The sequence below is a fragment of the Mycteria americana genome, chromosome 4 (genome assembly GCF_035582795.1).
Source record: "Mycteria americana isolate JAX WOST 10 ecotype Jacksonville Zoo and Gardens chromosome 4, USCA_MyAme_1.0, whole genome shotgun sequence".
NCBI classification, from domain to species: Eukaryota; Metazoa; Chordata; class Aves; order Ciconiiformes; family Ciconiidae; genus Mycteria; species Mycteria americana.
The window spans coordinates 29,763,069-29,788,136 of NC_134368.1; the positions used below are offsets into that span (position 1 = coordinate 29,763,069).

The 25,068-nt window shown below is 38.9% G+C and overlaps 1 protein-coding gene across 2 annotated transcripts in view; it reads right to left on the bottom strand.

Annotated features, from left to right (window-relative positions):
• Positions 1 to 393: 393 nt before the first annotated feature.
• GABRA4 (gamma-aminobutyric acid type A receptor subunit alpha4) overlaps positions 394 to 25,068 on the bottom strand; it is a 38,293-nt gene continuing 13,618 nt past the window's right edge. For both annotated transcript variants that reach the window (XM_075499200.1, XM_075499199.1), the window contains exons 6-10: positions 24,169 to 24,312; positions 22,609 to 22,761; positions 19,023 to 19,262; positions 1,748 to 1,769; positions 394 to 925 (exon numbers count right to left, since the gene is read on the bottom strand). In XM_075499200.1, coding sequence (XP_075355315.1) covers positions 394 to 925; positions 1,748 to 1,769; positions 19,023 to 19,262; positions 22,609 to 22,761; positions 24,169 to 24,312 — 1,091 coding nt within the window. The remainder of the gene's footprint in view (positions 926 to 1,747; positions 1,770 to 19,022; positions 19,263 to 22,608; positions 22,762 to 24,168; positions 24,313 to 25,068) is intronic.

Genomic DNA, 25,068 nt, shown 5'->3' on the forward strand with positions numbered 1-25,068 from the left:
GAGTCCAGACAGCAGTGCCGGGTGCCTCAGGGATTTGTAATAACCAACATGCGTATTCCTAGCAGTCAAGATGTGTTCCACTGCACAGCTGTGCACCTCTGCCTTTGATTTGTTTGGGGTGCATGTTCCTCCCAAAGGCAAGTTCTGTGTAGCCAGAGCAGTCTGTCTGAAGACAGTGATGGTTCTCTGCTAGCTGATGGGAGGAAGACAAATCTGTTACCCGTTACTCTGGTAGGAGTTAACTAATTATCCCCAATAACTCCAGCCTTTACAATGGGAAAGTAGCACACAGCTTTTATAAATAAGAATTATTGACCTTTTTAAATAGTTTCAAAAGAAGAAACTCTGCATCAAATGTGAGTATAATTTAGGAACTACTACATAGCAGCAAAACTACATTAGACTTTCCGATTTTTCCATGGTATCCTTGGATAGATACACCACCCAGTAGACCATGTTAAATGCTCCGAAGGTAACAGGAAATAAAATGCGTGCATATTTGTCTATCTTACTCGTGCCAGAGTGGGAGGCGGGGGGAGCAGGTGGCGTGACAGCAGATGGCTTTGCAGATGCTCCTAATGTATTAGGTGTGGTGGTCTGAATCTGCTCCAGTCTAGATCCAAGCAGGTGCTGAATGGAAGGGGATCCAGCTGTGGCATGCTGGGATACAAATCCAGTTAAAATTGGGGTAGAAGGAGGAGCTGGAGGAGTAGCTCTTGCAGAAGATAATGTCTCTGATGCATTGATGCGTGTGAAAGGGTTGGGACTTGATGCAGAAAGGGAGTGGGGTGTAATGTCAGAAGACCCCTGAGCTACAGAGGGAGGCTGGATGGAGCTGTGCCTTGTGTCAATTCGGCTCCCACCATCAGCTTCAGACTGTACTGTGGCATTCGTTCTTTTCCTCACATTTGAATTGGCATCTGTACTCTGCGAAGTTACAAAAAAAATACTAGTCATTCTTAAAATAAACGCTTTAACAGAAGCAATGGAAACTTTATAATCAAGCACTATCAGAGTAATACTCACAAATACAACCAGTAGCTTGATCCTGAAGCACAAAGATACCACATGCTCATGAAAGCAGATTTAATAGCATATAAAGTAATAATCAAGAGTTCCTTTTACCTGTGGCTGGAATACCAGGTTGAACACATCTGATGCACGACACTCCACGTGATGTGGTACCTATGTAAACTTAATACCATGAGGCTAAGGATTCTTGAGTTAGAGTCGCATTTTTTTTCCCAAGCTTATGCTCAAAATAAAATTCTCTGATGTTTACATATTTCTCTGATGATATAAAAACATTCTAGACACAACTTACCAGCCATGATGGTTTACTTCTGCTTTGTATCTCCAGAAAAGTAACCACCATATATTAGGAACTCTAGCCTGTCTTCTAGAGTAGATGCTATTAAAATGCAAGTATTTACCATACCAAGATACCACATTGCTGCTATTTCAGAAATAAAGGCAGTGCTTTTTCACATCAACCACAGGCAATAAATTCTCCAGCTGCAATTGAACCAGTGAATAAATCAGTCTTTCACCAACTACTCCTTTCCATTAATTAACTAAGAAAAGCGGTGAGATCTCCATCACTTGATGTCTTCAAGCAAGTTGGATGTCTTTCTGAAAGATATACTTAAGCTAAACAGGACTTATTAGGCTGGATGAGAAACTGAAAAACAGATACAGATAAGGAAGTACAAATGGAAAATCCAGCAGAGTTCAATATTTTACTGACTTCTGGGAGTGGGACTCAGGCTCTGCTTTTCTTCTCTACATTTAAGAGGAAGCCTAACATGTCCGGAACCTCATTCTGGAAGGGTACCTGAAGAACAGGCTTTTGAATCTTCAGCCCTGCACCTAAAATATAATATAAAACATATTATATTTTAGGTATAATATGTGAACATATTTTGTGCAAAGACTCACTGCTTTCCAAAAGACAAAGATTTAATGGCAGTTAGGGTACATATACCCAACAGCAGCAATACAGCTCTAAATACAGGCAGGACCAAACGATCACTTGTTATATATCAAAAATCACATGTTTTGCACCCCTCTGATGACACCGTTCCCAGGCATTGCCCTGCACCATACCTTACCATGCCTTTGGCTCCCCTTCCCTTCATCCCTACCAGAGAACCCTGCCAAAGCTCACAGTACAAGGAAAAGGGAGAGAAAGTGGGCAGTGATCTCTCTTTCCTCCTTCATCCAACAGCAACTCTCTCCAGCTAAGTGCCAGAGCAGTAACGGAGAACAGCTCGGGTGTTATTCAAGGTACTAGTACCTTGAGTAGTGAGAAGAGTGACAACCATGTCTGTCTGCTGCATCGGTTCTGCTTAGCTATTTTGCTCAAGGAAACAGAGAAATGGGAGCTGAAAAAAAAATCTGAAAAATTACTTTTAAAAAAAAAAAAAAATCAAATCACTTGACATCTCCAGTACTCCCATCATGGCCAGAAGCTGGTCCCAAATCCTCTTAATTGCAGTACAAATCAGTCACTGGCAATACTGCTGCCTGAATTTATCTGAAGCTGTCACAGCTATATGCCAGCTCATGGCTGATGTATTTGCCAGCTCATGGTTGATATATCAAATAATCCCTCTTAGGTTTCACAGTTTTCCTTCCTGCATAGAAGCGTGTCAATCCCTTTTATTTATTTTTCTGCATCTGCAATCCAAAGAAGCAGAGGACTGGAATAAACACCAGGCAAACTGGTATTTCCTGAAAGAAAAATTAATTGTAGCATCTAAAAGAGAAGCCTGAGTCACTCTTTGGGAAGTGCAGACGTACACACAGGTATGCAATTTGGATACTTTCACACTAGGGTTGTCAATGACCCGGGAATAGTAAAGCAGCTTTCAAGACTGCTAAATTGAAATTATAAAGTACAATCAGGACAGAAGTGCATTTACTAGCGACTTGGTAATACCTGACAGAGTATTGCATGTTACTTGAAGGCTTGCAAAGCTAAGCAGATGTAAGTCATCGATGTTCACTGTCCAAAACAATAGCTCTGTGCTATGGAGAAGCTGGCACTAGAGTAACTGAGGTGAACTCTGCCTTCTACATGCAGATCCTTGGACAACCTGGCTTTGCTCAAGTAAGATTCTCCCATCATAAAGCTCTCAAGCAGTGCCTGGGGAGCAAAAGCCCACGAACTGGGACAGGGATTGCAAAGTAGATCTGCACTGGAACTAAGACATGTCTCGCTTCCCTCCTGCTCTCTGCCTACATTAGACCAGTAGCCTAGAGGTGGTGCTGCTGGAGAACAGAAGTATCTCACCTTCAATCACTCCAAGCGCAACCATAAAATAATGGTCCCAAGAGTAGAACAGAGAATTAAGCGCAATTCACAGAGGCACCATTTAACTCTCCTGCTCACTTGTACTGTCACCTGTTTTCAACAGCCACCTCAGTATCCTTCCCTTCTGTGCATCATCAACCACAGACACTGGTAAGACAGACAGGTAACAGCCAGGCTCCTCCTCACCTTCCAGTCATCTCCATTTCTTTTGCGGGAACTGGTTTCCATAGACATGTTTGCATAATACCTCCTCTTCTCCCCACTTCGGCTGTGACCAAATAAGACCTGTTGCTATTTAATCCACTACTCATGTCCCATTACAGTGTTTATTCTAGAATAAAATTATCTATACTATTTCAAATGGTCAAAACGTGTAACTGTTTAAAAGTCTACTGGGCATTCTCTTCCTTGCCACTGATACACAAGACTTCCAGTACTTCAGGAACCTTAAGTTTAGAGAGAAACCCAGTTTCCTCGTACGTATTACAATGTACACATAAAGCCCAAATACATAAGATTGTAAGATATCACAACATAGCACTGCACAACAAGCCTCAAAAATATGGGTACATTTTTTGTTAATTCTCTAGAAACCACCTTCCAAGCGCTCAGAACATGGAAATTAGAAATGGTATTTCTAACATGCTCCACAGACAACGTATCACTGAAAACTGGTTGTTCTTGCATAATGTCATTGTAATATTTTGGATTTGTGTTCTTGAATTGAACCTTGTCCTTGAAACGTACTGAAACAAGCACGTCAAGCACGTTCCATGGAGAGAGATTACACACGGAAAGGCAGGGGCTTTGGCCACTGCTGGAGCAGCCTGTTAACCATTAATACAGTGCTGGGAGCAACTTAAATATTGGAGACAGAAAATCTCCTGGGTCAGTGCTTAGCTCCGATACCTTATGCACCCCAGAAGCCCTGTCTAAGGGGAACACATTCCAACTCCTGTTCCCAGCAGGTTTTGCAGAATCAGCATAAAGCAGCAAAACAAGAGGCAGGCAGCCTGCCTCACTGCTCCCTTTTTTAACATGGCAGCTTTATCACTCCTGCTGTGAGTGGTGCCACCCAGCTCCGTCCCTGTGAAAGCTGAGCAGAACGCGCGCTCACTGCCAGGGTAGCCTCGCCAGCACATTGCCCACCACCTCCCCTCATATATCCTCTTCTTGCACTTACTTTACTCAAGACTGTATCATGACAATAGCTCATTCTCCTCCTTCAAAGCACTCAGGTGTCTCTCCTTTTTGGTTTCTCCAGTTGAAAAGTTGCTAGCAAAAATTCTTGTTATTGGTTGTATACATATGACCCATATATATTCCTCTAGTCAATGTTATAAAGGTAACTCATTTCTTCCTACATTAGTCTATTCCTTCTCTGTACTGATGCTATCTCATAACTCTACATCATGTGAAGATTAGTGCCAAGATTACTAATAAAAATATTAAACAAGGCTGATTCCATGGCCAAGCCTTAACGAACCAAATTCTGTTGACATCAGAAGTCAGGTTAACCACTACATTGCAAAACATAGTAAAATGCGACGTTTGGTTTGTACTAAGCAAAACATTCCACAGACATTTCAGTTATGGTGCATACCCCTAGTAAAAGGATATTGTGATAATGACAATCTGACCAACAAAATTATATACGCATGTAAAGCACTTGCTGTCTCCCAAAATTATTTTACTTAGTCTTTTTAAAAACCACAGCAAGAAACACAAATCTACTGCCTATCGGTAGCTTTTAGTTTGGAGGCACAAAAACAAGAAATAAAACATGAAAATCAAATGGAAGCCAAATTAAAATGTAACCCAAGAAATGAAGGGATTATCCAAGTAAAGATTCCCTTCTGAGGGCAAGTCAGGAAACCACTCAATTATCCTGAGCCAACAGAGAGCTGCTGTGCTAGTCCAGATGGGGCTCCACAGGAAATACTAAGTCCACATTTTTCACATTCTCACTCTAGATTCAGAAAGGACCTGACTTTCTGGAGATGCTTCAGTGAGATTTTGGGGAGACATTTAAAATGGTGTAGCTCAGGAATGCAAAATGGGAGCCTGGAAGCTACCATAAAATGCAGTGTATTACAGCATGCAACACCAACATTAATAGATTTGATAAAGATTGCCTTTCTATAAACACAACAACTTGCTGCTTATGTAAATGATGCCTCACCCTTCCTTTAAAATAGCCAATCATTCTGACTTGGTCCAACCAACGCCACACTTCGCAACCACCACCAAACCACAAGTTGTAAGTACTTTGCTTTGCTGTATCCTCCTTCAAGAGGAAACCTTCTTGCTTAATTCTCCTGACAGGATCAACAGCATCTGAATTTTAACTGGCAGAAATACTGTGGATAAGTTTCAAAATCCTGGGCAATCTGAGAGCACAATTCCGGCCCATGCATAGACAAAATCCTCAAGAGCTCTGATAATAATCTAAGAGTATATATTTTGTTATAAATGTAGGACATCTTCATTGGATAAAGCTCTGTGGTTGGCTGAGATATGTTAATGCCAAGAATCTACTGCACCAATCTCCTATTTGATTTTTAACAGACAAGACTGGCAATAGTGGAAGCTAAGTTTCAGCCTGTATGGGACTTTACACATTTATCACCGAGACTTTGATTTAGGGACACTAAAAGGTACAACATGCCAGAGGTAGATAGGTGACTGCACTAACAAAGCCAAGGAATCGACCAAACATAGGGAAATGCAGACTTCAGTCTTTTTCAGAAGAGATTGATAATCACTCCTTCATGAAATGAATATTTCATTAGTCCATACAAATTGAAAGGAAAAAAAGGCTCAGTACAAGACATTTAGAAAGCTCCATCCTATGCATTAGCATACTTTACTGGAGAAGCAGGGGCCCATAGGATAGACAGGAGGTTCAAATTCTGTCAGACAGGGAAATAATTTAATCTATTAACTTCTCCCATCTCCTGGAAAAGTGTTCCAGTTATTAAGCATGGGACACCCCTCTGCCTCCCTATTTGTTGAAAGGAGCTGGAGTAGGTTGGTTGTAAATAGCAGCTCCTTAAGGCCAAGCTTACACATCCCAAGCCCTCTCCCATGGTGTTCCATCTGGCTGGGATTCACCATTCTGGATTTGAGGTTTCGGCATTGCTCCCTTAGAGTCCTGGGTCTCCTCAGGCACTGGATGTGTATGTAGGACTGAGATCCCACCAGGTCTGTGGATGACGTGCTACAAGTTCTTTAGGCAACTAGTTTGTGTACTAAAAGTAAAGAAACAAGCAAAAACATCTCTGCAGTTTACAACCAAGAGGTGCAGTCAGGTGATTTACAGCTCGGAGAAGAGCGTGTCAGATCTTTGCAAAGATGCAGCCTTCTGAGATATCAATGCAAAAGCCTGTCACAGAACTGACTGGTAATTCCTAGCACTTCAGCTAAGAACTGTTTTAGTTCTGGGGTTTGGTTGTCTTGCCCACCCTGAATAATAATAATAGGCACATATTCTAATTGGCGGACTTAGTACTGTTAGGTTGGACTCAATCTTAAGGGTCTTTTCCAACCTAAATGATTCTAATTTATGTGAGGTAATAGACTTTCACCAAATTTGGTACTAAACCCATTAAAAAGACACCGGATCCAGAATAAAATAATCTAAGCCCTCTATTCTGTAGAGGATAGCTGTGTTCCCTGCAGTTTTGAGAGTCAAGGTGGAAATTGGTTTATCGTGATCAATAAAACATCATGCAGTATGCAAAAAGCATGGAAATATTTACTGTATTAAAAAGCATAGAGATCATGCTTTAATTTTAAGCATCACATGCTATTTTGCACAGCTTTTATCTTAAAAGAACTGAAGTGGGGAAAGATACATTCAGTACAAATTCTTCCTATGCAAAAAGCCCTGATGTAAGATGCCTTTTTGCTAGTCCCAGAGCAGAAAGTCCATTTTATTTGGCATGAAGACAGGATAACTAAACCAACCTCCTTGCAGGCGTGTGTAAAATGCAGTAATCAATGCTGTATCCTTCCCTTGACAAGTGGATTCACATGCAATTGACCATGAATAATACAATGAACAATGCTGTTAGCACACTTCAGGATAAATCTATACAATTTATTGTTAAATACTGTGGCAGATTTGTGGAGCAAGTTTGGTGGTCAGCCTCTATGACAGAATGTATAAAAAAATACCCCAACAAATCTATCGCAAAAAATCAATTTGCACATCATTTGCTTTTCCATTTAAGCTCAACTTTGATGGATACTGCTGTTTACTACCACACTAAAATGATGCACAAATATGAGTCAATCTAAGCTCTTCAATATTTAACAAGGTTTGCACACTATAAACAGCTGCTCACATAATGTGGAAATTCTGAAACTTTCTCTAAGCCTTCATAAGCCTTGACTTGAGCCAAAAAAATAAAGTACTGGATTGTTTTGTATGTATTACCAGTTTTTGACAAGCAAGCCAATTTTGCACTTCAATGAAGTCAAGATTGCAAATTTAGCATGAACTGAAGTAGCATGCAGCAGCTGAGCTGAGATTCATGGGAAGGGCATCATCAGCACAGCAATATACAATACTGAACTGACAAACTTAGTCATCTTGTTACAGAACAAAGAGAGCTGGTAACAACCACAGTGCATATTCCCTATGATAAAGCCAACCTAGAATCTGTAAAACAAACAAGAACATTATTTAAAAGTCACATGCCAAGACCTGGGAAGAATGCAGCAATGATAAAAGTGATTACCAGGGCATCAGGCAACTTTATCCTTAGGACTGTATTTAAGAATGTAAGCACTGAGAACACTGCAAGCTGTGAGAAATTCTTGTGTTGGTCCAGCACTGTATGGAGTTAGCTCCTTCATACAACTCAAGAGCATCTTCCTACAGCCTGTTAGTGCTTTACATAGCAGTTTCAACTCAGTCTCTGCAATTTTAAATTGCTTCATAGTTTGTATGATGGAGACATTCTGTTGGGATTTAAATCCGAAGGAAGCAGTTCCTACTGCCTGAGCTAACAGAGAACCGGGAGTACTACACGTTAAAACTAGGGCCGGGCATTTGCAATAGAATTCAGAGCTATTCTTCTAATCTGCCTCAGCACTCCTTGCAAAATAGTTCAGCAGTCCTGGGGTTGGATATATAGACACTTCAGAAGGCCTGCGTCTGCCTCATCCTACAACAGACCTTCACAGCAACATTGTGCAAGGTCCCAGGGCTGCTTTTGCACCATTTGTTTACTGAAACAGAGAGTTCATTGCTGCAAGCCAATGCATTTTCTAGAGCCTTAGCAGATCTTTCACAAAGGATTTCACTAAAGTGGTATCTCTCTCTGGGACAGAGGCAGTACAATATTTAAAGCAGTAGCTTCTGCTTTCTCACGGATAAATTCACAGCAGAATTTACAAGTCACAACACCACCATCTGGTACCAGCCCTAGCAGGAGAGAGCAAATGCTTTGACATCCAGCAAGCAGATGTCAAAGCTGGAGAGAAATGCCCTGGGTAGCACCAGAGCCTAGATTACATGCCTTTGCAGAAGCAGCCATGCAACTCTACCCAGCAGTCTCATCTCTGAGCTCTTTCCTGAAGCAAAGTCACACACAAAAAGACTCTGTCCTCCTCTGTAGTAACCCAGAGACCAGGATGGGAACGTAGGTTTGGCAATAGGAGACCTCTTCTCAAATCTGCCCTGACTGTTGCAGGGATTATCAGCAGAGGCTTCCCACATCTCATGCGCTTCCCCACCAGGCCACTGGATATTCTAGGACAAGTGGTCCTAATTCCTTTCATAGATGTTGCATTCTGCACACTTCAATCTCACGCTCCCGTTGCAGTGCATGCACAGGCAAGCTGACTCCAGAATCAATTCCTTTCCTTCTCCCTGGCCCCTTATAAATTATTTAACATAACAAGAGCAGCTTCAATAGGAACTTAACATCCCGTGGACTACCTAGCAGTCTGTTTACTAATACAATTCTCCAGGACAGAAGGGGCAGGACTCAAGCCTGCTCAGACTCCCACGTGGGGTTTGTGGGAGGCTGTGTCTAATAGGCATGCTGGCCATTCAGATGAAACGGAGTAGGTATTTTTCCACCTAAGATGCACGGCAAACACTTTGAAAGCAGCAAGTCAGTTCTGTACATGCCTACCCAGGGAAATTTAGTAATTAAGCCTTTTAGGTGCCTAATCAGTGTTTTGGATACTTAATCTCCCCTAAGAAAAAAAACAAAAACCAACCAAACAAACAAAAAAAACAAACAAAACAACCCTGATAAGGGCACCACAATCAAAGCAGTTTTACAATTGCGCAGAAGAATTTTAATTATTAGAATAATAAAGCATATAACAAAGATGTGTTACTATAATGGAATGGAAAGTGAACAATAAACAAACATCTTTATGCCTCACTTAATTTTGCAAGACTAAGATTAGAACCTTTCATGACAGCACTATTAAACTTTCAACAAGATGCAGATAAATTAATATATAGGAAGGTCAGTGATGTGCTATATGAAAGTATAGGTTTCCCAAATTGGGAGATCTCAATTAATTCAAACAAAAACTAATGCAAAAATTGGAAGGCTTAAAGCAACCAAAAGTCTGGCATTACTTACTGTTTAGCTGCAACATGAAAATTGTTTGTGTGGTAATTTAGTAATATTTTCCTATTAAACTCTACCATAGTGTTTTTTTATCCTTACCACTCCTTCCTAAGGAAACAGTCTGTTCTTCTGGGAGGACGTTATATAGCCTGCCAAATTCACACCATTTGACATTTACCAGGGAAGTAGCATGTTGTCATCAGTGTAAATAATGCTGCTTGTCCCAAATCCCACTGAGTCACCATATTGTCGTGCTGCTAGCAAATGCACAACTTGGAGGAGAAATCTACCATGTTTTACTATTATGTTGTAGAGCCAGTCAATCAAAATTTTACTGGAATAGTACTAGAGATTTTGTTTTGCCTTACAGAGCCCTGGAATATGACCAAGCAAAAGCTCCACCCGCCACAAAATACAATGAATTCTAGTCCATAGGTTTAGCAGTGCAAAGAGCAATGCAGATTATTTGGGGAGAAAAAGTGAGGGGAGATAAGCTATAAGAGCCAGTGCACCATCCACGCTGCTCATTTTGCGATCTGAATCGTGTGATGGGAGAGGAGGAGAGGTAAGAAGAGCACTCCACCTTACGTTCCACCATTACACATGCCTAAAAGTGCATGATGTGGAAGAAAAGTGAATTCAAGGTTAGAAAGAGACACAAATTAGAAGAAGCTTTTTTCAAAAAATGGATGCCAAATTTATGCCATGGATGCCAAATGGATGCCAAATAAACCCATCCACCTGTATGGTGCTTAAGAGCCATATGCATGCATACATATATGTATGTATGTATATGGAAGTATGCATGTATATGGTTCTTAACCACTGGTGTGCACAATTCTTAAAGATTTTATTTATATCATTACAAAAATGAAAGAACTGAAAACGTAACTACAGGGAGAAAAAAAAAAATCTCTTAGGATAGGTTGTGTGCTAACCAACTGTGGAGGTGCTCTGTATAACATCTATGAAAGGAAGAAGAACAGCTGATTAGGGACCAAAGACCTTCATTATTTTCTGTATCATTCAATTTTTGGTGACCTTAAAGCTGTAGTTAAATTTGCTTCAGTAGTTTGCTGAAAATGCCTTGAACACTCATTGCTTCGTAGATTTTCCCAAGCCTCTCAACGTTTATTTCTTCTGACTCCAATTTTCACAGTGTAAAAATGAAGTCAGCTAGAAATCTCACACACAGCTGTGAAACTCAATTGCAATTTGGTGTCATTGGGCTCACCAGTATTGAAAACTCTTTGCAGAGGGGAAACAAAACTGAAATTTAAATATAAATACAGAAAAAGGTTTAAGCAGAAAATATGAAGAGCCTTGTGTTCAAAGGCATCATTTCATACTAATAATCATAGGGAAAACTATAAACTCCCTGACAATTTGCATTAGAAGGGATGCTGAACAATCTGAAAATCTTACTCCTGTACAGGTTTATTCTGACTTAGTGTTTCTGAAATGCTACACATATTTTTTTGAGTACTTAATGTTTGCCTATACAAAAAAAAAAAACAAAAAAAAAAAAAGGAAGGAAATTGCAATTAGATCAATACAAGAGCTTGCTTAATGCCTGCAACTGACATCAGTAATAAAAGTTATTTTCATGCTAAACAGGATTGTATTGCTTATTCTAATGACTAAATCATAAGGAGTGTCTCTTTCAGTAGATCAGCACAACGACAGAGAAAGGCACTTAAGCATAATTTAAAAATTAAAAACAATGGGGTGTAGTATTTTCTAGAACAACCACTTGAAAGATTGACATTACTGTGCTATGCTCTGGTTTTCAAAATAAAAGCCTTATCCTAATACCATTTAAATTAAGTCTTCCAGTAACTACAGTAAACACTGTCAGGTATTTGAGCATCAGATGAATAACAGCAGAGTATATCCCTCATATTCCCTTGCCTACTATTGAGGTAGTTCATTATAATACTTATAGAAAAATTGAAGAGTGAACAATTACCACATTTCCTAGTAAGGTTTAGGGAGATAGCACTCCAGCAGGATTTCTTGTTTAGTTATAAATCAGGTGTTGAAACTAAACTCCTGCTTTTTGTGCATATTAAAAAAAAAAAAAAAAAAAAAGAAATAACCCAAATAAAAAGCATTTCCACTATCAATAAGAAAAACCTCATTCCCCAACTTTGAATTCCAACAATTTTGTTCATTTTATCAACACCCAGTCTTTTTTCTTTTTTTTTTAGATCACAGGTAAGTTGGGCGAGAATCGAGCCCCAAACCTAATTCTACATTGCACAATTCCAGTAATTACTCTGCTCACTTTACAGTAGACAAATGTTTCTACTTCCAGTGTAAATTTATTCCGCAATTCAACCATGTTAAAGGTAGAGCAATATCAGGTCCTTGGAAAGAGACCAAGTTTTTTAATATAACACTTTAATTTGTGCTATTTAGAAAGACATACTATGTGAAATATTAAGAAAGCCATTTTAAGTTGTACACTCCACATTTATGCCCCAATCGTATTGTCTGAGCACATATTTAGCTTTACACATTGCAAGTAGTGCCAGTTGCTGGGTAGGACTAAGTCTATCGAACCAAGTAAAAAACAAAAACCAAAGTAAAATAACAACAAAAAACCAAACAAAACCAAGCAAGCAATCAAAAACCAAAAAAAGGAAAAAAACCCACAAAATATTGTACCTGAGCATCTGTCCTGGTTTTGGCTGGGACAGAGTTAATTTTCTTCCTAGTAGTTGGTATAGTGCTGTGTTTTGGATTTAGTATGAGAATAATGTTGATAACACGCTGATGGTTGGGTTGTTGCTAAGTAATGTTTACACTGGCCAAGAACTTTTCAGCTTCCCATGCCCTGCCGGGTGCACAAGAAGCTGGGAGGGGGCACAGCCAGGACAGCTGACCCAAACTGCCCAAAGGGCTATTCCATACCATATGATGTCATGCTCAGTATATGAACTGGGGGGAGTTGGCCGGGGGGCAGCGATCGCTGCTCGGGGACTGGCTGGGCATCGGTCGGCAGGTGGTGAGCGGTTTTATCACTGGTTTTTTTTCCTGGGTTTTGTTCCTCTCTCGCTCTCTTGTTGTTTTCCTTCTCGTTACAATTTATTATTATTTTGTTGTTGTTGTTCCCATTATTAAACTGTTCTTACCTCAACCCACAAGTTTTCTTACTTTTGCTCTTCTGATTCTCTCCCCCATCCCACCGGGGGGGGAAGGGTGAGCGAGCGGCTGTGTAGTTCTTAATTGCTGACTGGGGCTAAACCACAACAGCATCAAAGCTAATAAAATATTTTAAGAACCATTTTGGATCTATTCTATCTTCCGGTATCCAAACATTCAAAGTTCCCACTAAATCACTGCAGCGTTACCCCAGGTAGTCATTCTCTCCTATCTTTCAAATAGCGTTCAGTAAGAAATGTGCCGGTTATTTATGACCTGCATCCACTCTCATCCTACTTAAACATGATCCCAGCATATTATGACTGTAAATCATAGGCAGCAAAAATGTTGACTAATGAAACTAGAGCGACAGAAAATTGTTGACATGTCAAAGAAATTATTCACATGGCACAGCAGCCTCCCTTTGTATGGTCCTGTCCTTATATTTGTATGAAGTCTATGCATTTCTTGAGCCTGAAGTCCTTCATAACACCCTAGGCAGTGTAGAAGTAATGAAGCAGCAAAAAATGGTTATTATATTTAAAAACTGAAACACTGTTCCAACTGCGGGACTATTCAAGTCATACAGGGGAGGTAGGCTATGCATCCACATCAGGACTTCAGTAAACAGACCATCACCTTGTGGTCCAAGTACCACCATTAAGATCTGTCTGCTCTTCAGATAACTCCCTCCATATATGTGAAAAATGGGTTTAACTCCACTTCTCTATTTACAGGGACAGGGGAAGCTATTTTTCTACTAGCACAAGGAAGAAGCAAAGAAATTAAGTGGTAAGTGCATTTTCCAGTACCTTCCCATACTACTCTAGAGATGGTACATTTTATGCACCTCTCTTCATTACACAATATGTCTATATATTCAAAAAGAAGTTTTGGTTCAAAGGTTAAAATCTCCACTTTCACTTACAGTCTAGCCCTTAGACACAAGACACACACACACACACACACACAAAAAAAAAAAAGAAAAGAGAGAAATATCCAGCCTACGGCCTCTGGATTGTACCCAGCCCATCAGAACAATTCATCCAACCCAATCCTTGCTCTTGAAGTCATGAGATAGGGCAGAGAAATTAATTGCTCCAGATGTTTTCACCAAATGCTGCGAAGGGATACCCGCTCTCCCCCCACCCCCATCATGTAACTTGACCTGTGTCCATCATATGACTAAAAGGCAAGTACTCCCCATCACAGAAAATACATCTTAATCACAGGAAAGCACGTATGAAGGTTGTCCACAAGGCAATGTTTCTTGTAAACTTGTCAGGTAGACATCAGTCACATATCACCCCAGCATGGGTCCTCCTCGTGAGGAGAGGAGTGTGCATTTATGTGGCACTGGAGTTTGACCCTTGAGTTCCTCCATTAGATGCTATGGGGCTTACTTAAGACAACGTGACACTTAACTGGCCTCAGAAAAAAGGAAGAAAGTTTAAGAGTTACCATCTACTTGTGACCAAGTTTGAAGAAGTTACTCCATTCAAAAGGTTTGTTTGAGCCTGATCTATTTTTTCAAGTTTCACACTCTTTTAACAAACTGCTGAGGTTGAAGCTCATGCTAACAGTGTTTAGGAGCCTATTTTTTGAAGACTAATTTTCAGTAGCGTTCTTCATCTCCAAAATTGGGTAGGTCTTTAAAAATAAACTTCATAGGAATACAGTGAAAAGGAAATAGTGCAGAAGCATAAAAATAGACTCAGGAGTCCAATAACAAACTATAAATCATTCATTTCCATCACACACTGACTTGCAACAACACTTCTGCTTTCACTAAAGAAAGGAGTTCAGAACACATAGGGACAGGTTCATTCATTCTAACCTGAGAACATTTTAACTTGCTCCCAAGACAAGGCTATCACAGGAGACCACGGTGTAAGCCACCTGTCTTGCCTTACACAGACTCCAGTACTATCTCGCTGTGGCTGACAGAAGGGATGAGTGAGGTTGTCCAAGTCCCTTGGGAACTCAAAACAGATCTCAAACAAGCTTGGGTCCTACTCATGGGATGTCTACTGCAGAACTGCACTCCTCTTTATGGAACCACATTAAGTTTGTATCAAAAAGTTATAGGCAACAAGAAGAAATAGTTGAAATGGGGTGGGGAGGGGGAGGAGGGTACAAAGAGGTTGAATAATACCATGGCTAAAACCAAATCAAGTGATAGAGGAGCACACACTTCATCTGCAGGCACTACAGGCTTGTTCCTGCCACCTCCAGCCCTGTAAATTAGCTTGACACCAGGACTTTTTGTTGGAATTAACACAGTTCAGATTACTTAGCTAGCCTCCAAAATTCATTTAATGCTTACTGTAATCAATATATTGATCAGTCACACCCACCATGTGGCTCAAAAAAAGTAAATATAATTACACAAGAGAATAACTTAGAAAAGCATATAGTCCATGTTTGCTACAGTAAAGATGTATTGGTTGTGGTGAAGAAATACATAATATGAATGAACACATCCCAAATAATTTGATCATAATGATAGGAGTTGCCTTTGATCCAAGACAACCGGAAAAGCGGTTTTGACTGAAAAGGAAAAAAAACAACCCACCACGAAGAATTCTAATTAGTGCAAGTAATACATGAACGGATTCAGTGGAGAAAACCCACTTTAATTCTATGGTCAGAAATTGGTCAAACACATGCATGTCAAAAAAGGACTTCCAATTACATGCAATTTATCTTTATTTTACCAAACTTTACTATTAATATGCCTAATTTCTAGTACTATCAGAAAGTAAAATCCCCATGTTCTGTAGGGAACCCAGTGTCATAGCCTAAGCTGCTCCCTCCTAGAACCCCTCTAAGACAATCCCATCACGTTACTGGAGAAAAAACCCAATAAATTAAATGAAAAAAAAAAAAAAAGCACATAACCATCCAAGTGAATAATGCAGAATCAACAGCCCATAAAATGAAAGCCTCATTTAAAAGTATAATATCACCTTGTTTGTTTTCCTTAACAGCCTCAATTGCACTGTATTTTTCTTGTTTCCAGGGGACGTATACAGATGGGACCTCAACTATGAAAAGCCAGCGGAGCCAGCTGTATGCCATTCCAAGGCAGGCAAAAGCACAGGGCTAACAGGCGTAAGAGAGGGATCTCCCCCTCCAATTAGTAGAAGATCCAAAGCAGGTTGCAAATGCTGAGACACACACCAGAAAGAACTGTAGGGTTTAGGTATTCAGGCATCTTCTTTCCTAATTTACACACACTTCCTCCCTGGGCTAAGTGAAAATTTTTAATTTTGGGAGACTGGCAAATTTACCAGATTAGGCAAAGTCTGTTTGAAAAAAGTTTCAAGTTTAAAATAAAACTTTTCCTTGAGCTCTGGCAATTGTATTGCTAACAACAGAATTTCTAGCAAAACAGTGCCAATGTAGTACAGACTTTTTTTAAACACTAACTGAGTTAAGAAATCAAAGCCTATCATTTAGCTATGGAGATAAAACGTGTAGTCTTTATGTTAAGAAACAATGCTTACAGATTATATGCTACGGTCAGGCTATTGTCCTGCATTCTTTGTGCACCACAAACTCATGGGGAAGCTGAGATTCTGTTATCTCTAGTAAATCAGCACTGATTAGACAGTATATATGCAGAAAAAAAAATCAGATTCATAATAAGGCATAAGAAAATTCTAGATTAGCCTTTTATGAGCAAAACTAAAAATTTTAAGGAGAGGACTATATTACGTGTCAGGTTGGAAAGCAGAGTCTAACAGCCATATTAGCTTCTAATGAATTAGAACAGCCAAATTAGCTTCTGTTCTGCATAGCAGGAGACCAGAACAGAAGTCATCCTCTAGTCATGGAAAGGACTGCACGACAGCTAAGCCTTTATAACAGTACCTGTGGGCTCATCCTGTACGCCTGTCCTGGAAGAGCAAAGACTCAAGTCTTAGCATAGGCACAATTGGAGAAAAAGCCATAAAAAAATAGAAGTTCAAGGTACAATCAACATTATCACTCACTTACATGCTCATAACATTAATGTGTAACCCTTCAAAAAAGTAGACTGCTCCCTTGAGTGTTTTCAAGATCCCCAATCTGTAAGCACACTACGACATTTATCACAGAGGTATTAAGCAAGCAGTGGAATAGGACTGTTCACATCTCATTTTACCTAGCCTTTGAGTTGGGTAAACCTCTGTGTGTTCTGTTGTTGCTGTTGTTAAAAAAAAAAAGAAAAAACAGGAAAAAAAGAAGAGGGAGAGAACAAGAAGTTTCTCCAAAACATGCATGTAAATGGCTAAGCATGATACAAGACTGACTTACAGCAATTCTGACCATGATGCAAAAGTTTTGTTAAGCCTCCTTCATTGCTACCTGAGAAAACTACTATTTTTCCTTTTGTTTTAAACAAATCTTATAAATAAACCTAGGATGAAACTGTTCTTATGTAATTTATTTTCCTAGGGACCCAAGTAAAACCTTACTATCACCAAAAGCAGTATTTATTAACACTCCTCAGGAGTGCCTGAGATACTATACTGTACATGCTGTACAATCAAGAGGCTTAGCATAAACTAATGGCACTAATACCTCTATGTACAAGGCAAACACTACTGTAAACATACGTTTTCTTGTTCCTATCTCTTACTAGCAGCCAACAGAGTGACGAGTAACAAACTCTTCAAGAGCCCATCTATCCTTTTAAGCAGAAATGGGAGCTAACAGAACAACACAACCAGGAGATTGAAAACAGTAATGATCTACGGTAGGAGAGCAAAGAAGAGGAAGAAAAATGGAAGTGGGTGGACAGCAGCTGAGCAGCAATAGCAAATGGAAGGGGTGGGAAGGCAAAAAAGAGCAGATGAATAGGGAAGGAGACAAATGAGATGTGAAAAGAGACAGAAGACAAAATTACCAAGAGTTAGTCTAAACCAGCGGTTCTTAAATCAAGGCTCAGCCAAAGGAAATTACAAAGACAGCCTGACAGGAAGAGTAAATTACAACGCTGCTGCCAGCGTCTTACTTGTTGAGCAGTGTTGCCAAGAGTCAGCCATGGCTGGGAATTACTGGCCTACCACATGGCCAGTGCAAGTGCTGTAATGGCTTTGTTACCTAGGTGTCTCATGAATACAAGGAGCGATGCAGCAGAGAGTAAGTATATGGGAATGGGAAAAGGGAGGAAAGGAGAATCACTGTTGGCTTAACTGGAAATGAGATCGAGCCTTTATTAACTGGTCCGTGCACTAAGATAGCTACCAAACAAGCCCCACTTCATCCGAAGCACTATGAAAGCTGGAAAGCATTTTGTTAAACACAGCCCCAAAACCTTTTCAGAGTTGAGGTGAGCTCCTGTGCAAAGATATGCAAACTACATAAAAATGAAATCTATGATGGACACAAAGGTTTCATCCAGAATTACTCAAAAATTCCTGAAATTGTAACTGATGAAGAAAGAAAACTCTAGATAGGCAATACACGCAACGAAAGGAGAACTGTCATGTCTAGGGAACTGCTCCAAGGTACAACTGCAATGCTTTAGCTTATTTTAATTCATTAAAGACATTAGCCACATAAGATACAATGCTGCCCTTATAATCTGTGATATCTTGGTGTGTATAATCATTCCAATCAGAAACAATGTGCAAAGGGAAAGAAAGTTTCCTAAAGATATCCATCCTAACTGACTTTCACCAAAACACAACTAAATACAGAAGAGACTGCAGGTATGGATGGACGCAACCTCCTCCTCTCCCCTGAGTTAATCCAATAACGCAAGTAAGAATTAAATCATGTTTTACAGGTTTTTATCACTGAATATAGTGTAGCATTAGCCTTCCATTACGCTGACTTACACTGCATCATTAGCTCAGAGGGAACCTGGGAGGAAGTTAAAGGCCTGTTTGTACCAAGAAACACTACCAAAAACACAGAAAATGTATGTATAAGCTGAAAACGTACCATGACTGTCTCTTCCGTACTTCTTTCTCTTTGTACTGGAGCAACTGGAAATTCAAGAAGGGATTTTACCGTCTTCCTTTTGGCTTTTTCCATTTGAATATTAGTAAAATAGTTGACAGCAGCAAACTCAATAAGAGCAGAGAACACAAAGGCAAAGCAGACCGCTATGAACCAGTCCATGGCAGTAGCATAGGATACTTTTGGCAGTGAATGTCTTGCACTGATGCTCAGTGTCGTCATTGTCAACACTGTGGTTATTCCTTCAAAGAAATAAAGCAAAGCACTGCTGAATCAGAGTAAAACAAAGTGAGAATAGGCAAGCAGCTTCAAGCAAAGAATTTTAAATCACTCAGGAGTCTTTCTCTGCTGCTTGTGAATAGTGCATTAGATTTAAGTCATGGCAACCATCATAATATCTATGAGCAGCTATGCACACAAAACAGTTAACCAGTTTTTAAAGGAGGCATGGAAAGCCATGACTTCGGCAGGCCATCTACAGTTCATGTGAAGAAAAAGTGGAAGCTTTCATTTCATATTTTTTTCATGTCAAGTTCAGTAGAATTTCCTAGAACAAGTTATTTTCTAAACATTTGAACATAATTTAAGTTGTTAAATAGGGGAGTGCTCCTCAGACTGCAACCAAAACATGATTTTTCCTGTAATGGGTTCAGAATGCCACCTATTAGTCTGCGTCTGTTCCTCTGATCCCACTCATAATCCAGGTGCCATTAAGTCATGGCAAATTATTTTGGTACTAAGGAAAACTAGAATATTATGTTAACAACTCTGTTAATTAAGAAACCATCACCTTATCTTTTAAACCCTTCTGCTACTAGTCAACCAACGAAATTTAATTAGAATTTCATCTTCTGAAAGAACAACTTTTTAATTACAGTGTACAAGCATGAACACTGAACTCGAAATATGACCACTTCATGATAATACTTCAAATGCAAATACATGCCGTATAAAACCAAGGTATGGGGTCTTTTTTTCCTGTTTTAATCCAAAATATCCCATATCATACAAATGTAAAATACCAAGTATATAGTGAACACTGCCTAAGTCCTACCATGATAACCTCAAGGAAGACTGACTACACATGGAGATATCTTTACTCTTATGAAAAGAACACTGTACCCATTTTAATTCAAGATGAAATGCATATACTCAGAAGAATTCAAAATAGTTAAGAGCATGTTTTCCAACAGGACCCTCACATCCCCTATTCCCTAAATGGTGGTATTCCATTTGGGTAAGCTAATATGAAAAACCTTCACCTAGACACTGCCACACAAAGACCCGTACACAATGAAACAATTCCTTCCTATTGAAGAAGAAAAAAAAAAAAGGAGTAATAGCCAGTTCATGAAAGCATAACGAATATCTCAGAGCAAACTCAGCAGTATAAAAACACAGATGCAAGCTCACAAAACCTTCTTCAGTGGGAAGTTGTTGAAAAACGCACCACTGAAAATGTTTAAGTCTGAGAAAAAAAATAAATTATGCAAAGTTATTTTTTTCCTGGAAGAGACCCATCCCTGCTTAGCCCTATCCTTCCTGATTCTGCCTTTGTCCACCTCAAGCAAATAGTTTGCCTGAATTGTCTTTCTAAAGACATTTGTTTAATAGATGTAAGAATAGGGTGAAGTGACTTGAATGACCAACCATTCCCCAAATGCAAGGAGGAGAGGGGAGGCCATGACAGTATTATAGTTTACTGCCATAGTCTTTATCAGATTTCCACCTATTAAATATGCTAAAAGTTGCCACTGCAACTGCCCTTGGATATGTGCCATAGGGATTTACAGGGTAGGGAATTAAGTTCTGGTAAAAAATATTATCTATACACATAAACTGTAATTATGCAGAGCTAAATACTTGCAAGCTTCTGATTAGAAATGCACATAACCATATAAAAATATATTAAGAGTATTTTAATATAAAAATTAACGTTAAAAACCTGTTTTAAAATTAGTGTTGTCTTTCCTCCAAGAAACACCAATCTCCCACAATCACCATATTCAGGTGTCTGAAGCTCTGACTGCAGAAATCACGACCTGATGTACCTTAGTTCCTTGTGTATTCTTCTTCTGTTACCTTTGCCAAGTTCTCCCTAATCATGCAGTGATCAATGGAAAGATCTTTTGGTTAGCCTCTTCTGACAGTTCCTCTAGAAGGCTAGTACCATAGCAGGTATTCTGGCTTCATTCCTATCTCTTCCCTCCAACATTTCTACCTTCTTTTAAGAAAACCTCTAGAAAACGGGGTCCCTGTTGGAATTTGTCAGAAAACTAAAAAGATACTTCTAGCCATACTTTAAGGCACTTGCTTTCAAAGGCATTTTAGAGACTTTCTGTAACTTAGAGGATATCCAAACTTTATTATTTGTTTTCAGTTTCACATATGGATATAATGACACATATTACATCTATTGCTCTATAATTTGTACGTTTTCAATTATCACTTCTTGTCTGTAAATACAGACTCTACCTTTCCCGTTTATGGCAATACTCCCTTCAAAAAAAGTACCATTATTCAACAGCACTGCAAAGGCATGTGAAATGATATACTAGTTTGCCTAACGTAATGCTTGAGTGGGGAGCTAGCAGGGTTCTTATTAGGTTTACAGGTTGTTTCTCCTACAACTAATCATTAACCTTGTCTAATTTGCGATGCTGAACAGTGTTCTGACTCCACTCACATGTTTGAATGGGCCGTCACGTAGAAACATTAATTCCCATCACTCTTGCCAGCATCTAGCTATCTATAGAAAGGCTTTTTGAAGAACATTCTCTTCCTGATTAGTCCTGCTTTAGACTACAGTACATTATCAAGTCAAGACATTGCTCTATAAAGACTGCTTTTAAAAACGTTTTTATCCTACTTCTTTGTTTGGAATCATATTTCCATTTAATTTCTTATGCTTTGTCTTCCACAGAAGCTTTTTGGTTTTTTATTTTTCAGAGTTCACTATGGCGTCTCATTGAAGCTGTATTTTGATGAGGGCAATTTTAATATCTTGCGATCATTTTGCTTTTTGAATTCATTTTCATAATGGCAATGGCAGAAAGGAGAGAAGAGCACTAAACATGAAATTACTGTAACAGGATCTAAGTCTTACTCATAGCAAGCTTCCACTGATGACACAGATATCTTGTAAGAAGACATCTGTACATTTCACACATACCCAATCTAATTATTTTAAAACAATTTTAGAAGGTGTGAATGCAAGTAATTACACTACTGTACACTGGAGGATAAAACTGCTCTGGATGTAGGCTAAGGACTTGACTGGATTACTTGGGGCCAGGTGTTCCCAACTTGGTCCCCCAAGCAGGTAGAACCCCCACAGATGTACATCCATGTGCCACAGGCAACCATGTCACCCTTCTGGTTAAATACTCCAAGTTTCTCTTCAGATTCCAAGGATTCACGTAATACATTCTTCATACATAGATAGCATAAATTCCTCTGAATTTACCTTATTCCCTTGCCTCTGCACTAGCACAGAGGCAGTATACCCCCAGGCACTTAAACAGGGCTATTCTAGTGAAAGTCATTAAAAGACGAAGTACTAGAAAAAGTAAAAAAAGAAATAATTACCAAACACCGTTCTAGCTGGAACAGACTCCTTATTTATCCAAAATGAAACTTGAGAAAGGATCACGGTCATAATGCATGGGATATAGGTCTGAATCATAAAATAACCCATTTTCCGTCTGAGGTGGAAGTAAACTGTCATAACAATATATTCACCTAAAAAAAGAGAAAAAAAGAAAATAAAATATTTTTCTGACTGTGCATAAAATTTTTGTGTTGCAGAATAACTGTTTCAGACTATCAACTAGGATTGCTTAAGATGATGCTATTATTCACACCACTTAACGTGTATAGAAAGATATGTTCCTTAGAGACAAGAATGAATGAAAGTTTTAAACAAAAAAATCCTGGAAGTAGTAGGTCCTTACAGTGCCATTCTGAAGCTGCTATCAAAAATACTATAAATGTACAGCTAATACTGGATCACTTTTTACAGTATAAGTATGATTTTAAAAAATTCTTTTGGTTTCTGTTGAAGAAGAGTCCCAAGACACAATCTATCTACCTACCGTAGTATCCAGAACACTGCGGTACCTACCTGCCCAATAAAACAATAACAACAATCATGCACATCAAATTACATGGAAGCATCTCGGCTTTTTACTAGGTTTATACATCAGCACCATTATGATAATGAAACAAATGCAAAAATCATTGACAAGAAGTAAAAATATTGTAAGTTTATCTAAAATGTTATCATTCGTATTAAACAAAAAAAAATTGCAGTTTTACCATAAACTGAATAAACTGTCTAAATAAAGCACTACGGAACGAGAATTTTGGGGACAGTAAGGAAATTCTGTTCTTATAATAATCAATATGCTGAGAAGTAAATTTCTAGTGCGTTGCAAACTGCTGCTTTATCTTTGAGAAAAATATCCATAGAGCAATACATCAAATATATTTGCTTTATCTGTTTCATTTTGACCATCTCACAACAGACAAACTTGCTGATGCTTAGAAAATGATTCCAAATTTTAAAAATATTTTGGGAATATGCTTGTTTATCACCACACTGCTCATCAGTGATACTTCACTCATTTCGGATGCCTGTAGTTGCCATTTGCCTTATTTCTTACAGCACAAATCAGCAGAAGTATCTATTGTGACTAATGCATTTGTGCCTATCCTTATCTGACTAGAGGGTTTTTATGGCTTTAATAACCCATTCTGTATGCTGTACTTCTATCCCGAGCTGTTTGCACCGCCAAACAAAGGGAGTCTTTTGCACATAATGTGAATACAGTGCTGAGAAATTACTTCCTCACCCAGGCATCCTCTTGACTCTTGAAACTGCATTTTAAGCAGTGATTAAATGCTCATTTTGTCCCTTGGAGTAATGATCTCATTCTAGCTTTCTGAAAGACCGTCGCAATCTACTGTAATGAATCTGCAAATGTAAATCTGAAGGACAGAAACCTAATTCAGATTTATGCTCTCAGCCCTTAATATATACTCTATGACATTCAGTAGGATACCTTACAGGAAGGAAAGAAAAAAGCCTTGGGCAATGTTAAAGGGTTAGTTTTACCTCAAGTTGATTTTTACTGACGAGATTCCTACCTGTAATAGATTTAATGGTTTCAGTGGATACCGTATGCCCAAGCAGGTCATACTGAACTAAACTGGAAGACTCCTCAGGAACTTCCACTGACTTCTCAGGTCCTTTTGTCCAGGTATAAATCATTTCACTCTTTGGATAAGCATCTACAACACATCATCAGTTTGCATAAATAGGAAACTTCTTCTCACACCTTGCTAAGAACCCACTCCAAACCTACTGAAATTGAATGGCAAGACTCACACGAACAACTTTAGAAGATACCCTTCATGTTAAGTTACCCCCAAAAGCCACCCTCGGAGGAGAATAAATAGGAGCTAAGGTCATATGCCAAGTGTCAAACACAAATTCACTTCACATTTGAATGCGAAGTCTAAACACAAATTCTTTCTGGATCAGCCCTTATAGGGCATGTAAAGTTTATCTTTAAATTAGTTTAGAAATTTCTATCTAAAATGTTATCATTAAAATATACTAATATATAAAAAAGAGCATGTATAAGGAGGATACATTTTGGAGACTGGGTGCACATTTCTTTACAGAAAAGAATTATTATACTAAAAACTATATTATACTAAAAACTATAATATTTTAAACTTGTGTTTAAAATATTTGCCAGAAACCAGAGGTCAGCAAAAAATTCACAATAGCCCAAAAATAAGCACACCCAAAGGAACACTTTACATTTAATACAAAAGACATAACTTAGGGCTAGCATTCAATCCCTACACAGCCCAAACTCCTGTTAAAATTAAATTAAATCAGTCTTGCATTTGAAATGGCTACGTCTTATTTCAAGTTTCACTGAGGAAGATATCAGATTAGTGTCAAGTGCAATTTCTGCTGGTTGGTGATTCTGCCTGAAGAAATATACCTGTGGAGAAGCCCTCACTATTGACGTT